The sequence below is a fragment of the Podarcis raffonei genome, chromosome 5, assembly GCF_027172205.1.
Source record: "Podarcis raffonei isolate rPodRaf1 chromosome 5, rPodRaf1.pri, whole genome shotgun sequence".
NCBI classification, from domain to species: domain Eukaryota; kingdom Metazoa; phylum Chordata; class Lepidosauria; order Squamata; family Lacertidae; genus Podarcis; species Podarcis raffonei.
This window is the reverse complement of record NC_070606.1, coordinates 86,948,548-86,964,695: the sequence shown is the minus strand read 5'-3', so window position 1 is coordinate 86,964,695 and position 16,148 is coordinate 86,948,548. Positions and strand designations below refer to the sequence as shown.

Below are 16,148 nucleotides of genomic sequence, written 5' to 3'. Positions count from 1 at the left end.
ATGAAAGCAAACCATACTTTACTAGAATTGGAATTTAGGTGGATATTATTTTTTAAACATTCCAACGTGGATGTGTGAAATAAAAATGGAGCCTACGAAAAATGAGAAGAATTAATGACCTAATAAAAAGGTACAAAGGCAAGCTATTTTACTTCTAGCTCTCAAGACAAGCTTTTAATATGAGCTATGATTAGATTAGGGTCGCGTTCAAGCTACGTAGTAATTTGTGTGGCTGTGGCAGGTTTCTCCTCACTTCCCTGAGCATTTATTTCATCGATACATCATAGAATCTGGAATTGCAGTTTATTGATACTGAAACTAGCAAGAAGAAGCAAGTGTTTGTTGTTAGGATCACGAGTGGCTTCCTTGAAAAGTAGCTAAAATTTGATTGCATTTCCCCTCATAGAAACAATGGAAGTTTTAAATGATTTGGTGTGTGGCTAGAAACAGTTACCCATCTCCCACCCCATTTTGCCTCCCCTGCAAGCAGTGTACAGTGGTACCTCGGGTTACATACGCTTCAGGTTACATACGCTTCAGGTTACAGACTCCGCTAACCCAGAAATAGTGCTTCAGGTTAAGAACTTTGCTTCAGGATAAGAACAGAAATTGTGCTCCGGTGGCGCGGTGGCAGCAGGAGGCCCCATTAGCTAAAGTGGTGCTTCAGGTTAAGAACAGTTTCAGGTTAAGAACAGACCTCCGGAACGAATTAAGTACTTAACCCGAGGTACCACTGTATCTAGAACCAGTACTTTTGGGGGGAGGGACACAGGGGTACGCATACCCCTAAACATTTTGTGAATCTAAGTTTGGCCTCATTGAGGGGCAGTATTTCAATATGAGTAGGAAAATGAGAGTACCCCTGAACATTTTTTAAGGAAAAAAGCACTGTCTGGAACCAATGGTATGTCATGATGCAACATTATTCCAGCTGATGCACTCTGGGAAAATAGGATGGTCTGACTGATAGCTGACTGAAGCTGCTCCCAGCCAATTCAAGGAAGCTTAAAAATCTCTGTAAAGGGAGAGGGGGGGGGAAGGTTAGGTTATTGGCAAAGCACCTGTAGACATGAAAAGTAACAAATAACTAAATGGCATTTTGGGAGACCACTTCGACTCCATCCCCTAATGTGATATTTGCCCACCCCCTTGTAATGTAGGTTTGCGTTTGACCCCAGCTGTCGATGTATAGCTAAACGAAAGTAGAAATGTAATGATAACTTTCTCTTTTTTGACTCCTCTAGGGTTTAAGCCATCTCCACCAACATAAAGTAATCCATCGAGATATTAAAGGACAAAACGTTTTGCTGACAGAAAACGCAGAAGTTAAACTAGGTAAGAATAACCACCCCTCCCAACCAGTGGGAAATTGCAGGGAAGCGTGGAATCAGGCTTTCTGAAAAGTCTTAGCTGGTCCTCACCTTAGAAGGACTCGGTTGTTAATACCAAAGTCAAGAGCTCCTCTAAGAAGTAGAGCTAAGCACTGGCCTGTCAGGAATTTGAAAAGAAGGTCCAGGAATCTGCATGCCATGATCGCGTTTTGGAATGCAGAACCATGTGGAACCATAAGCAGGCAATGAGAGCTAAAAACTGTGACTTCCCTTATTATAAGTTTCTTAACGGTCACAGAGTAAACCCTGGAAAAAAATAATTGGCAGCTTCTGCTAAGAATTTGTAAAATGAAGAGATTCTGGCTAGGGATATCAGTGGTCAAGGTTTAGCTTTTTCTTTTTTAAAAAAACCCCACTCAAGATGGCTATTAATCCCTCGCAGCTGTCCCTGCCTCTCTTAGAAACACTTTCCTACTCTCCAGCCCTGCAAATCATTTCCATGCAAATCAACTGTCCTTCTTTTCAAGTCCCCGAGGAACTATGTGGACTTGGGCAGGGGATCAGCATGTAAACAACTCTGGCTACAAAGATCCACTTGTTTAACGAGCTCGAGACCTCGTTTCAGCTGGTCCTTGAGGGGATGTGGCCAGGGAGAAGCAGGAGTGGGAAATAATTGGGAGAGGCTAGCAGCATTCCTTTTGCCGGTCTAGTCCAACTCAACTTGTGCTGTACAGCTGAAAGAGCTCACCATGAAAATCACTTAAAAGTAAAGTGACACTGTTTAGATATTTGGCTAAAAGGTGATAAGTGCCTGTAAGCTGCTGGTCTAGGAACACTGGAACACTCAGAGCAGCATTGGGGACTAAGCAGTGTCTGAGTGGACATTTTTCCTGATTGCATTAGGCCAAGAAGAACTCAAAAGCCTTAGCTCTAGATATGACCTCTGCTGAAGATAGATGTGGAGCCCTTATGAGCCCACAACAAAGGTCAGAAAGCTCAGCTTGAAGATCAACTCTCAAGCAAGTGGCCCGCAATGACTTGAGTCCAAAACCCACTGAATACAGGGGAGAACATTCTGTGGGTTGAACTTTCCTTGGGCTCCAGTCCTTTTTAAAGGAAGGGAATGCTCTGATCTTCAAAATGAATGGCGCTCCCCATGAACTTTGCCTAGTTCATGGCGGGGGGCACCATCCTCTTGTCATTTAACATGACTTGTATGTCCTTTCATTGCCTCGCATAAATCAAGCCATGTTTATGCCTCATTAAAGCTCTCCTGTTGTCATTGCTTTGATTCCCAGTGGATTTCGGAGTCAGTGCTCAGCTTGACAGAACAGTTGGCAGAAGAAATACATTCATCGGAACTCCATACTGGATGGCCCCCGAGGTTATAGCCTGTGACGAAAACCCTGATGCCACTTACGACTTCAAGGTATCTTAAAAGATGATGTTGCCTAATATATCCTTGGTTGCTAATGCTGAATCGTAGTAGTTTTGCACAGGGGGAGAGGACGTTCCAGTCCTGCAGGATTGAGACTGGAGTTGAACGATGTTCTGAGGAAGTTCCACAGATGGATCAGCCTAGAAGCTATTATAGGGAAGACTATCTGAAGGGAAGTTAAAACCAGGATGAAGGCAGGAAAGCTGTTAAGGAAGCTGGCAGACTGGAAAGCAGAGAAGATAGGCAAGAGAGCCTAGGTGACAGGCAGGTACCTGGAGCAAGATGACAGAGCTGTGTAAGCAAGGCTAGAATCTGGTTGTTGATCCAAGCAAAGCCCCAGGCTTAACCCAGAAGCATTTATAAAAAGTCTAGGTCTAACAGATGACCTACCTGGGTGGGATGTGTGGCGTTCGTACAGAGCCCCCGGTCGTCTCACGGACTATTGACCCGTACACCACTAATCCGCTGCGCCAACCAGGTCCTCCCCAGTAAATCACTTAGTCTCAGTCAGCTCTTCAATTAATAAAGAGTGTATTTTATTTCAGACACAAACAAAACTTTTACAGCATTCCAAACGTTGTTGCTCTTTACTTTCTTAGTCTTATTTTCCTCTATCTCTTCTACCTCCCCACACTCAAGAACCCACGGCCCTAACTATCTCTCTATTACCAACTGCCTTTCCCAACCAGCCAACCCACGAAATCCAACCAACTAGCCACCCACAACTCCCAACGAACTCCTCCCAGAACTAGTTTTATAGACCCACTGACTCCACCCCCCTGGGTCCTGTCTGTGCAACCTATTTAACTATTTCCCCTCCAGCACTCTCTGATATATGTTAACGTCACAGGATGCAGCATGCTTGGACTCAAAAGGACCATGCTACCTATTCTTGCTCCTGCATCCATGGCTCGCCACAAAGGGCATCACTGCACAAGCCAAAGAATCCTGGTTTGAATCTCACCCAGCCAATCCTGAGAAAACGTTCCTAATGAAAACACAGTGTGCAAGTTAAATTAATGGTCAGTTCAGAGAAGTGCAACATTTCAGGGCCAAACTACATGTGACATTATCCATGCATTTAAACAATATTGTATGTATTTAATTTGAAGATTTACATCCTCTTTTCGATCAAATGATTCTCAAGGTAGGTTTCAAATGGCAGACATGAAACCCTAAAACTAATGTGCGTGCACACACAGCCCTTAGTCTCTTGGCTCGTGAATGAAGCCTGGCTGCTTTTATTTTGGGGGTGGGAGGTGGGGGGAGGAAAGCAGATCTTAAATGTCACCATCTACTTTACAGGCTTGTTGTGAGAATAAAAAAGAAGGGGCAACCATGCATGCCCCCCAAGCTGTTTGGAGGAAAGGTAATGTTAGGATGCACAGTCATTTAATCAGCAGCTAAAATGCATTGAAAATATGCAGGTGCATTAAATGCTGATTTCCATGGTTCTGCTGTTTTGAAGAGGACCAAAGGCCACCCACTTTTCCTAAGCAGCTGGCTTCTAAAATCTCTGGTTGAAATCACCCTCTCATAAACTTGTTCACTTACAGGCAGACAGCAGAGGCAGTTTTCTGAGTGAGTGAAGCCTGTCAAAAGATTGTCAGTAAAGGCAGACTGCTTTGCCAGCGCCAGATTGATTCCTTGTTAAATTTTCTATTCTGAAAAAAATCTGGAGAGATGAGCAGTCCATAAGGCAGTCAGTCACTGGAAAGTGAACTTGATATTCATTAGGGATTTGTCATTGTCATTAAAATTCTGGATTTCAGGCATCGTGCATTTCAGGCATCCTTCTAGACCTGAGCCAGCAGTGCAGGGCTAGACACCTTTTCCCAGGTCCTTTTAAAAATAATTATTACTTCCAGAATAGGGTGTGAGCACAGTGTTTGAAGAAGAAGGGGAGGGGCAGGAGATGCAGGCCTTTCCTTTAGGCTTACGATCTATGTAAGTAGCTAGATAAACAAGGGAAGAGGAATGGAGGAAAATCACCAGCCAGGAGTTCTGTTTCAGAATACCAGACTGAGCTCAGGTTTTTTATCAGACATTTAAAACAGACCAACAGAAGGAGCCAGATGGGTACCAGAAGGCAGAGCTTTAGTGATAGGGAGAAGCAAGGGAGAAAGGTTATACATAGATAGCAAATGGACAGTGTGAATTTTAGGCTCATGGAAAGCAACAATACTGCTGAAATAGAGGAAGAGAGCAAAAGAAGAAGCGTGAGTTTAATAATTTCCTCTTTTCTCAAGCACAGCAGTGTACTTTTGCCTGCTTTGCCAGTGTTTGAGAAGGAGGGCACTGGAAGCATCACCAAGAGCTTCAACATCCCATCCTAGAATCAGTAGAGTTGACTGTGTTTACAGGTTTTCTGGTCACTTTGCCACTTAACCAGTGGGATGAAGAGCCCTGTCCCAATTTCTTGACACTGTTGCTCCCAGGTAAGGACTGTAGAAATTAGTTTCAGTTCACATTTAAAGGTGAACGCACATAATTTGCACTTCCTGAAACAATACTTTGACTGCAGCACAGCCGTCCTTTTACGTTTACACTTCTCTGAATTTTGCAGTGTAATTTTCCAGCCAATTAACATGCACAAAAAATGCACGTACTTGGTTAAAGTGTGCATAAAAATGCATATATAAGTGAAAAATAACATACAATAAAAGGCATTACATTAAGGGAAATCACTTTGCAAAAAATGAGCATTTTATGCAAAATTGCATACAGATGTGTATATTATGAAAGACATGCACAAGAATACTGATGGATATTTAGGAGGACTTTCATTTTCTAAAAAAATTGCAAGCTGACATGGTAATGTGCAGAACTGGACTTCGGATTGGAAAAATGAGAAAAGGAGACACCTGAAACTGATAGATTCACCCATCCCTCCCTCTAGGTGCCCTCTCGCTAAGCAGTTGAACAAGTTTCCCATGAGATAAGCTGCAAGAAAAATGACTTGCATGCAGATAGAGAGAAACTCAGGCTGAACATGATCAAGCACAGCTTAGAGAAGCTCATTTTAGAGCTCACCTTGGCTGGAGCAGGGTTGACATTAAACTCCTGTCCCTTTTGCCTTATATTAACATATCTAGCCCAGCTAATTTGATTAACAAGCTGCCGTAAATGCACCAGTGCTGATGCCTGCCTGGTTGAAATACGTAGTGTTCTGACCCTTGCTTGAAACAAAACATTTCCTTGGATCCAGAAGAGTGTAACAACTATAGGACTGTTTCAGCTTTGCCAGTTTGGGGAATAATAGTTGAGGCAGTGTCCACCCGGCTCCATAGGCATGTCATCGGAAGGTGCGCATGATTCCCATAATTATGATTTTCATATTGGCAAAATAAGCCATAGTATGGGAATTGTGGGGAGATTTACTTCATTGGGTATCAATTGTGGGTCTTCTTGTGACTCCATCACTTGATGCCAGCCAAAGCTTAAGTTTGTGGCTGGATTTGAGAAACCTACCATATCTTTCTTGGTGGAAATCTGGCACTTGATGTATGTTAGAATTTGTTAACACAGGATGAGGTCAGTATGGTCCTATTGTCCCTAATGTTCAAATAAGCTTCATATACGTAGATGTTTAATTTTAGGTAGTTTTCATAATTTGTTGTCGTGAGATACACTTGAGATATAACTTATTGGGTATAATAGTCCAATACAATTAATGCAACTGCTTCATATTAATGCAACTGCCATCCTTCTTTTTCAAACAAAGTAAATTGTCATCAAAAAAGGCATACAGATTGGATCCTGTCATACTTTGGCTTAAGATAATAAACACAAAACCTCTGATGACTGGCTACAAAGAGGAAATTCCAAAGTCTACACATACTGGACAGAAATGCTTCTGGTTTCTTTAGCCAAACAGAGCTGGCTTCATAATCTGCCGAATAATACAGTTAATACCACGCAAAAACACTCCATGTGATGGAGGAGATATACAAAAGCCGCTTTGTAATAGTTTTGTTTTTCTCTTCTGTGTGCCATTACTTACTTATCTTTTCAGAAAGCTTCTAAATTTATTCAGAAGCAAAAGAAGATAGCAGTTCATTTCTTCTTGGCAGGGAAAAAAGATAATGCAGATGTGTTAGCCCCCTTTTAAGAGAAAACTTCTGCCTCGTTTTATTTAAACCTTAATTACCATGTAATCCTAACTGTTAAAAGCCGACTGGAAACCTAATTGTTTCTTGTGTTGTTTTGTCAAATGCGGGATGTGATTATTGATCCACATTGTGTGATTTAGGAACATAGGGAAGTGTCAGACTGTTGGGCCATTTGGCTTGGTATTGTCTACACTGATTGGCAGCAGAGTTCTCCACAGTTTCAGACAGAGGATATTCCCTGTCTTACCGGGAGATGCTACGGATTGAACCGGAGACCTTCTTCATGCAAAGCAGGTGCTCTACCACTGAGTTCCAGCCTTTCCCTGCTTTTAGGGTGACTACCAAACCTGTAGTCAAAAACCTAGACAGCATCTTAAAAAGTACAGACATCACTTTGCCAACAAAGGTCCATATAGTAAAAGCTATAGTTTTCCCAGTAGTGATGTATGGAAGTGAGAGCTGGACCAGAAAAAAGGCTGATTGCTGAAGAATTGATGCTTTTGAATTATGGTGCTGGAGGAGACTCTTGAGAGTCCCATGGACTGCAAGAAGATCAAACCTCTCCATTCTGAAGGAAATCAGCCCTGAGTGCTCACTGGAAGGACAGATCCTGAAGCTGAGGCTCCAATACTTTGGCCACTTCATGAGAAAAGAAGACTCCCTGGGAAAGACCCTGATGTTGGGAAAGATGGAGGGCACAAGGAGAAGGGGACGACAGAGGAAGAGATGGTTGGACAGTGTTCTTGAAGCTACCAGCATGAGTTTGACCAAACTGCGGGAGGCAGTGAAAGACAGGAGTGCCTGGCGTGCTCTGGTCCATGGGGTCATGAAGAGTCGGACATGACTAAACGACTAAACAACAACAACCACCACCAAACCTGTTCCATGGATTGCAAAGGTCAATGGAAACGATTTGGTGTCTACCATCCCGTTTCAGGATTTGTGATTGGCACCTGGTGGAATTTTGTCAACATCTAGTAAAAAGTAGATTCTGTAGGACATATCCTACTAAGGAGTCCCATCAATGCAAAGATTTCTGCTTGTACAGTTGGACTTTCTCCCCACATGCCCTGTACCCTTCTGAAATAGGCTCTGGGGGGGGGGGGTTGGAGGAACCCTTAGAACAGATGTGGGGGAAGGAGAGATGTTCTGTTGCACAATCAGAAATCCTTGCACTGATGGAAACATTATTGTAATTCTGCATTTGATTTTATCCTACATACATGTCTCCTGCCACACAAGCAAAACAAATTTACAGCTGGCAAACAAACATCTGGTCTGAGGGACATTTTACGGTATTACCTCTGTGTAAACGTAGTGCTAACAAGGTTCGGGAAGGAGATTCATTGGTGTTAAAGGGCCAGCAAAGGCATGTGGGAGAAGTGAAATAATTAAAAAGGGTAATAGATGGAAGGGAAAGAAAAAGTATATCTGACAACAGTTGGAAGTACTTTAAAAAAATATTTGTACACTTTCATCTGAGACTTTTCTTCAGCTGATTATCTAGAAATGTTGGACTATCTTCCATTCTTTTAAATCATAGAATCATAGAGTTGGAAGAGACCACAAGGGCCATCGAGTCCAACCCCCTGCCAAGCAATGCCTATGCTTCGGGCTTATTTATCTAAATAAGAGTTCTGCCCTCTCATTTTGTAGTCTAGCAAACTGCCTAGCTTATGGCAATTCTTTAAATACTATGAAATTCCAATTCTTGATATTTCATTTTTGGAACCCCACCATCCTTGACTGCAGTTATCTTAAAAACGTCAGTCGTTTAATTTCTCATCGAAAAATGACTTGGATGTGTAATGCCCTAGCATGGGCAGTGAACTGCTTGCGATTGACAGGAGCATTCCAAGGCAGTTAAAGTCTGTTAAGAGCAGTTAGAAAAGCCAGTTACAAAAGAGAGCGTTCGCTGTCAATCCCTGGCATCTCTAGGTAGGGCTGGGAAAGACCCCTGCGAAATCCTGGCGAGCCGCTGCCAATCAATGTCAACAACACGGAGCTAATGGCCCAATGGTCTGGCACCATAAAGGAGCTTCCCATGTTCCTATGACAGATTAGCCAGAAAAGGAATAAAGAGAAAAGAACTACACCGAAAGGGAAACTTTTTCGGTTGCTTATCGTCTCGATACATTTAGCATTAGTTTTTAATTCTCATTTTCTTAGAGATTCAGTTCAGAAGTAATAATCCAGGGATCTGCAACTTTGGGGGGTGTTATGTACTGAGTTGAATAGGATCCAAAATGCAGCAGTCTGATTGGTCCTAGAACAATAGGATCCAGAATGCAGCAGTCTGATTGGTCCACAGGAGCCACCCAATCCAGCTCCAGGTGCAAGTGAATCCGCAACCTGATTGGCCTACAGGAGAATCCCAGAATTAGCCAATCACGTGGGGCCCATTGTGTAAATAATGTATATAAAGCAGACATTCTGGGGAAACTTCCATTCCTCCTCACCACTATGAGCTGAATAAAGAGCATGAAATCCACTCTTGACTCCGAGTATATTTCAGGGGGCCAGCGGACACATACGGAATTTTGAGAGAGTGACGCGGTTTGTCCGTTACAAAATGGCCGCTCTGGTGGCCACGGTGTAACACAAAATGGCTGCCACTTCCGGAAGAGCAGAAAAGGAGACAGAACCACGAAAAAGGTGTAGGCAGTCATCCACCCCCCAAAAAAAACAGTAGGAAAAAAGCCACTTAATATCATTCACCACATTACTCACAGAGAGAAGCTCTCATCATCTCTCCTCTGTTCAGAACATAAAGGAGGTTGGGTGTCTATTCTTGGCATCCATTGAAAAATGGGCACGTCTGAGGGGGCATGTTCAATATAGGATAAGCCAAACCAGTCAGGAACTGAGCAGGAAGCACAAACAGTCTTTCGTGCATTGTGGATTTTTGAGGAGACATATACTGAGATATTTTTTGAGCACCATAGGCGGTTCTGGCGGGTGCCACATTGGTAACCTTTCTGCCATGATTTGTTAGAATGCGTCCCACACATTTCCTCTTTCCTTCTCTTGTGCGCTTATAATTCAACAGTTCTGGGCTTTCTTAAACCAAACTTTCCATTTACATCCAGACGGTGAAACTATTATGAAGCCAGGAGGATTCGTATCCCGGTTTATAGTTCAAGATTTAAAGCATAGTTTCCTGGTTGGGATTAATGGGACAGTGTGGTTTAAGAAGCCCTGGAAATATTAAATTATGGTGCAAGAGAGAGGGGAGGAAGGAGCAGAGGAGTTGGGGTGTAGTCCCAACCACTCATTCTCAATATAATAAAAACAGGCTTTATTAGACCAAGAGCATTATGTCTGGACTGGGGCAACATCTGTTTAGTGGCCAGTTCTTCAATAATTGCTTACAGATTCCTCGACATCAATTTTCTCTGCCTTTCTGTATATCTGAAGTAAAATATGCATCTGAACGTGTGTGTGTGTTTCACATGTCCTGCTTTGGGATTGTTATTATTTTAAAAAAGCGGAATATACTTTTTTGAAATAAAATAGAACCCCAGATTCATTAGCCTTTCTCACAGGGCAGGTGCTCCAATCCGTAAATAATTTTGGCTGCTCTTTTTTGAACCCTTTCCTGCTCGTAATTGCCTCTTGCCTTTGCAGGAAGATTAACTGACAGCCTGTTTGGGTTTTTACATTTCAAAGAGTTATTCCTTTGTTATTGAAAGAGGATCACATTGGATTACATAGCTTCATAGCAATTGTGACCCCCCCTTCCCAGTCTGTGGGGCCCTCCCCATAACTCTGCAGCTCTAACAGTGGGAAGAACATAAAAATTGGTGTCTGAAAGGCCTAAATCTTCTAAGCTTAGGAGATCAGGTACTTAATTTAGACAATGCAGATCAAACATTGAGCATTAAGTTAGCCAAGAACTTCTTCTGGCCTAGCAGTAGCTCCATCAGACAGTTTCCAATTTGCTACAGGTTCAGCTAATGTGCATTTCTTAAAGGGTGTTTTTGTGATTGTTTCTTTCAGAGCGATTTGTGGTCTTTGGGGATAACAGCCATCGAGATGGCAGAAGGAGCTCCTCGTGAGTACAACCCAATTTCACACTTTATCATAACTTGGATTGCTGCTTGTTAAGGTTCATTATGCGCTATCAGCATGTCCAGTCCTGCGGTGATAAATTGTATATAGGCGATCACCAAGTAGAGTGTTGAAATGAGATAGATATGGGATTCATAGGACTGGATTCTATATTTATCTAAGACAGGGATTGGAATCAGTGCTGCTGGCCACCATAGTGGGAAGGAGGCTTAGCCTACAACACAAAGGTGTCTCGTAACTTGATTCTAGATTCAGGTAGGTAGCTGTGTTGGTCTGACACAGTCAAAATTAAAAATTAAAAAAATTGTCCAGTAGCACCTTATAGACCAACTAAGTTTGTTCTGGTATAAGCTTTCGTCTGCAAGAAGTGTGCATGCACACAAAAGCTTATACCAGAACAAACTTAGTTCGTCTATAAGGTGCTACTGGACAATATTTTATTTTTTATTTGTTTATTTCATAACTTGATGTTAAGTAAGCAAATTGCTGCTGCCATCCACTGTCGGGTTTACATTTCCAGTGTAGGTGCTTCTGTCTTCTCTAAGAAGTAAGGTAAAGGTAAAGGTACCCCTGCCCGTACGGGCCAGTCTTGCCAGACTCTAGGGTTGTGCGCTAATCTCACTCTATAGGCCGGGAGCCAGCGCTGTCCACAGACACTTCCGGGTCACGTGGCCAGCGTGACAAGCTGCATCTGGCGAGCCAGCGCAGCACACAGAACGCTGCTTACCTTCCCGCTGGTAAGCGGTCCCTATTTATCTACTTGCACCTGAAGATGCTTTCGAACTGCTAGGTTGGCAGGCGCTGGGACCGAGCAACGGGAGCGCACCCCGCCGTGGGGATTCGAACCTCCGACCTTTCGATCAGCAAGTCCTAGGTGCTGAGGCTTTAACCCACAGCGCCACCCGCGTCCCTGTTCTCTAAGAAGTACCCCATGGGAATACAGTAGATAGGATTTCCCACGGGTAAGATGTCTGACCCGTCAAAAAATGGTCAGTTGTCCAGGTCAGATAATAAGGTCAAGTAGATATAGCTCAGTTGGTTAGTGTGTTGTGCTGATAATGCCAAGGTTGCAGGTTCGACCCCCGTATGGGACAGTTACATATCCCTGCATTGCAGGGACCTTCAGGGTCCCTTCCAACTCTATGATTCTAAGTATTTTTCAAAGTATTCGCTTTATTTATTTATTTAATATGGCTTTAAATTTGTTTAAAATGCTTTTTTGTTTTTAGATGTTTCTAACCTATTTCGAAGGGACGCGGATGGCGCTGTGGGTAAAACCTCAGCGCCTAGGACTTGCCGATCACATGGTCGGCGGTTCAAATCCCTGCGGCGGGGTGCGCTCCCGTCGTTCGGTCCCAGCGCCTGCCAACCTAGCAGTTCGAAAGCACCCCCGGGTGCAAGTAGATAAATAGGGACCGCTTACCAGCGGGAAGGTAAAACGGCGTTCTGTGTGCTGCGCTGGCTCGCCAGATGCAGCTTGTCACGCTGGCCACGTGACCCGGAAGTGTCTGCGGACAGCGCTGGCTCCCGGCCTATAGAGTGAGATGAGCGCACAACCCTAGAGTCTGGCAAGACTGGCCCGTACTGACAGGGGTACCTTTACCTTTTTAACCTATTTTAGGGACACAGGGAGCGCTGTGGGTTAAACCACAGAGCCTAGGACTTGCCGATCAGAAGGTCGGAGGTTCGAATCCCCGCGACGGGGTGAACTCCTGTTGCTCGGTCCCTGCTCCTGCCAACCTAGCAGTTTGAAAGCACATCAAAGTGCAAGTAGATAAATAGGTACCGCTCCAGCGGGAAGGTAAACAGTGTTTCCGTGCGTTGCTCTGGTTTGCCAGAAGCGGCTTATTCATGCTGGCCACATGACCCGGAAGCTGAATGCCGGCTCCCTCGGCCAATAAAGCGAGATGAGCGCCGCACCCCAGAGTCTGTCATGACTGGACTTAATGGTCAGGGGTCCCTTTACCTTTAACCTATTTTAAATGTTTTATTTTATTTAATCACAGAACTGTTTGCCATCCTGAGCTCCTTTGGGAGAAAGGCGCATATATATATATATATATATATATATATATATATATATATATATATAAAATATCACAAGAAATAAAAGCCTGAGATGCCTTCACACTTAAGCTTGGTTCCAAGAAATGGAATGCCTGGTGGGGAAAGAGAAAAAAGAGGGGTGGGGTTGTCCGGTTGCAAGTTCTCAGCAAAGTACACCGGGTTCTGTGGGAGAAAATAAAATTCATTCTGGAACATGGCTGAAAGAGAAACTGTGCTGTAAGGGTGAGCCTGCAGCTCTTAGCAGGAGTCACTCATAGCAGTGTGTTCTCACTGGGAGAGCAGAGCAGGCGTTAAAGCCCATTGACAAACTCAACAGGTTCAGCTTCCTGTGCCTCATGTGGTTGAAGAGAGAACACCAAAAGGATTTCAATAAAGCACTGAATGTCTTTGGTAGAATGTTCTGTGTACTGTATTCCATTATGTTTTGTACTGTACCTGATGCCTTCTATTTTGGGGGGTTTTTTCCCAGCCCTTTGTGACATGCATCCCATGAGAGCTTTATTCCTCATTCCTCGGAACCCAGCCCCCAGGTTGAAATCAAAGAAATGGTGAGTGTGCCCGCCTACCGCTCTCCACATACGAGCTTGATTTGCATGCTGTAAGGGGCCATTGTATTTTATTTATGTTCCAGGCACTGCAAAAACAAGACAAAACCCACCTCTGCAAGAAATGAGGTGTGATTTGGTCCTTATTAAAAACGGATGGTAAAATGTGTGTGCAGAAATTGGACAACTTCGGTGGGGATGACAGGTTTTTCAAATTGCAATCATTTGCTCATCAAAGGTATGGGCTGAATTCTATATGTTAGGGGTGGGAAATCTATAGCCCATCAGCACCAGCCAACGGGTCAGGGATTATGGGATTTGTAGTCTACAAATGACTACAAATCCCATCATCCTTGCCCATTGGCCGGTGCTGATGGGTGTTGGAGGGCAGCATCATCCGGAAAGGTCAAAGGTTCCCTGTCCCTGAGCTAGGCCAGTACTGTTCAGAAGAAAAAAGACTGGGGAAGATGAAATCCTAAGGGTACAGAACAACAAAGACTGTATTAATTCAACAAGTTTCACATCAGATTCCATCTTCAAGGACACTACAGATAACAGCAATGAAGATTTAGATAGTGTAATGCTATTGAAACAATTTATACAATATAATAAAGGCAAAACTAATAGCATTAGAACATCAGCAGAAAGGGAAAAGGTCATCACATTATCTTCAAAAACATTTGGAATCCTTGTGCATATATTAAAATGTTTAGGGAAGCTTTTAATGTTTGATGTATTACAGTATTTTAATATTTTTTTGGAAGCCTCCCAGAGTGGCTGGGGAAGCCCAGCCAGATGGGCAGAGTATAAATAATAAATTATTATTATTATACAAATACTCCTCAGAAAGAACTAAACAAAAAACTTTAGTAAGACCAAAGAGACCTCCTTTTCCTTTCCCCCCCACCCCCCACCTTGATCCCAGTCTGAATGAGAATCCCACCCCACTCCAACTGCTATTTTAGTAGACAAAAGCAAAGTACTCATGGCCAATCATATGCTCAGTGTCATGTCTATTTTGGCTCTGAGAGAGCTCTGGGGTGGAAGAACAATGGGAACCGTGTGATTAAGTGTTGGGTGGTGAGCCTCCCCTTCTACATCAGTGAAAGCAGAGCATGCTAAGGATCCTGCCATCTGTCAGCCTTCTGGTTTTTAGCAAGGCTTACATTCACAGAGGAAAGCAGCGTTTAAACTCTGTTTGTTCCGAGTCCGAGAGATCAGCAGTTCCCTTCTGGACTCTGTGCTTCCAGAGTCCAAGGAGAAGTGGTCTTAAGTGGGTCAGCTGCCTATAGCATCTGAGGGTATCTGACTCTAAAGCACTGTAGATGGAGATCTCTTGTTAAATATGGAGAAAAATGACATGTTGGCCGCAAAACCCCTTGGGGGCTGAAGATGAAGAAGTTAAGCCGGTGAAATCCACTGATAAGTAGCGGAGGATTTGGAGCCTCACCTGCTGCTGCAAACGGGGGGTGGGAGCAGAGGGAACGCCAAGGAGAAAAACGCTCCACTCAGTTCTTGTCTTTGCATCTCTGCACCTGCTTTCAAATGGCTTTCATTTGCTTAAAAGCAGCGGATTGTTTTATAACTCGCAGTCAGCCTATAATCAAGGCGAAACAGTGATTTCGTTTCATTAAGTGCTAGCATTTCCTCAGTGTGCTGTGGAACAATTTTTATTCCTTTATTCTCGCCGTAGTTGTTTTTTTGTGAATCAGTTCTTAGTAAGCCTCAGCAAGTGGGTGGCATGCTATTAGGGGTGGCTTTCGTTCAAGGATCTTATAAGGCTTTGCAAGCATTTCCCCCCTTGAATCTGGGCTCTTTCCCTTTTTTACTATCATCTGTCAATACATGATTTAATCAAGCCCTGCACTCCTTGATTTCCAGGGGGAAAGCCTTGTTAGTCTCTTTTGTAGTAAAAACGACAGTGTTTTATGGCATCTTAAAGACCAAGGGTTGTATCCAGTGAAGTAATCCTGTTAGTGCAAGGATTTCTGCTTGTGCAATGGAATTTCACCTCCCCCTGCTATTACCACCTGTACCCCAAAACCTGCTCCAGAGGCTTGGGGCATTCCCCATAAAAGATTTGGGGATGGGGTTCACAGGGTGGGACGATGGATGGGAAGTGCCATTGCACAAGTGGAAGTCCTTGTGCGAATGAGAAGACTTCATCCGATACAACTCTTAACACATTTATTGTAGCATAAGTTCTGATCATCAGATGCACCAGCTGTCATCCCGAATTGCAGATACATGGTTGACAGGGTGGGGTGGTTGGGTGAAATCAGAAGGAAATCAAATGATGGAACTGTGACTAAGATTCTATTAAGGCAGAGTCATAGCTACTGGGGCGGGGCGCAGGTGGCTAGCCAGGGTTTCTACCCCGGGTGAAACCTCCAGAAGGGCACTATTGATGCTCCCAGTTTGTATGTGTGTGTACACCAATAGACATGGGGGATGCCAAACTGGGTCATTATCCCACATGATATTAAGCCTAATTTCACTCTTTGTAGTACCTCGTTGCTCAGGGAGTCTGTAATTGTTTGGGTGGGGAGATGCAGCATGTATCCATGCACACATCCACAGTGCT

General features: G+C 43.7%; 1 protein-coding gene across 6 annotated transcripts in view; it reads left to right on the top strand.

Moving 5' to 3' along the window:
- Window positions 1–16,148, top strand: part of TNIK (TRAF2 and NCK interacting kinase) — a 287,359-nt gene that overhangs the window by 172,227 nt on the left and 98,984 nt on the right. For 4 of the 6 annotated variants that reach the window (XM_053390548.1, XM_053390547.1, XM_053390549.1 and 1 more), the window contains exons 6-9: window positions 1,245–1,335; window positions 2,630–2,760; window positions 10,881–10,935; window positions 13,489–13,567. In XM_053390548.1, the coding sequence (XP_053246523.1) occupies window positions 1,245–1,335; window positions 2,630–2,760; window positions 10,881–10,935; window positions 13,489–13,567 (356 nt within the window). Of the gene's footprint in view, window positions 1–1,244; window positions 1,336–2,629; window positions 2,761–8,782; window positions 8,852–9,433; window positions 9,537–10,880; window positions 10,936–13,488; window positions 13,568–16,148 lie in introns of those variants that run through there. The other 2 variants (XM_053390551.1, XM_053390552.1) reach the window with 2 other exon arrangements.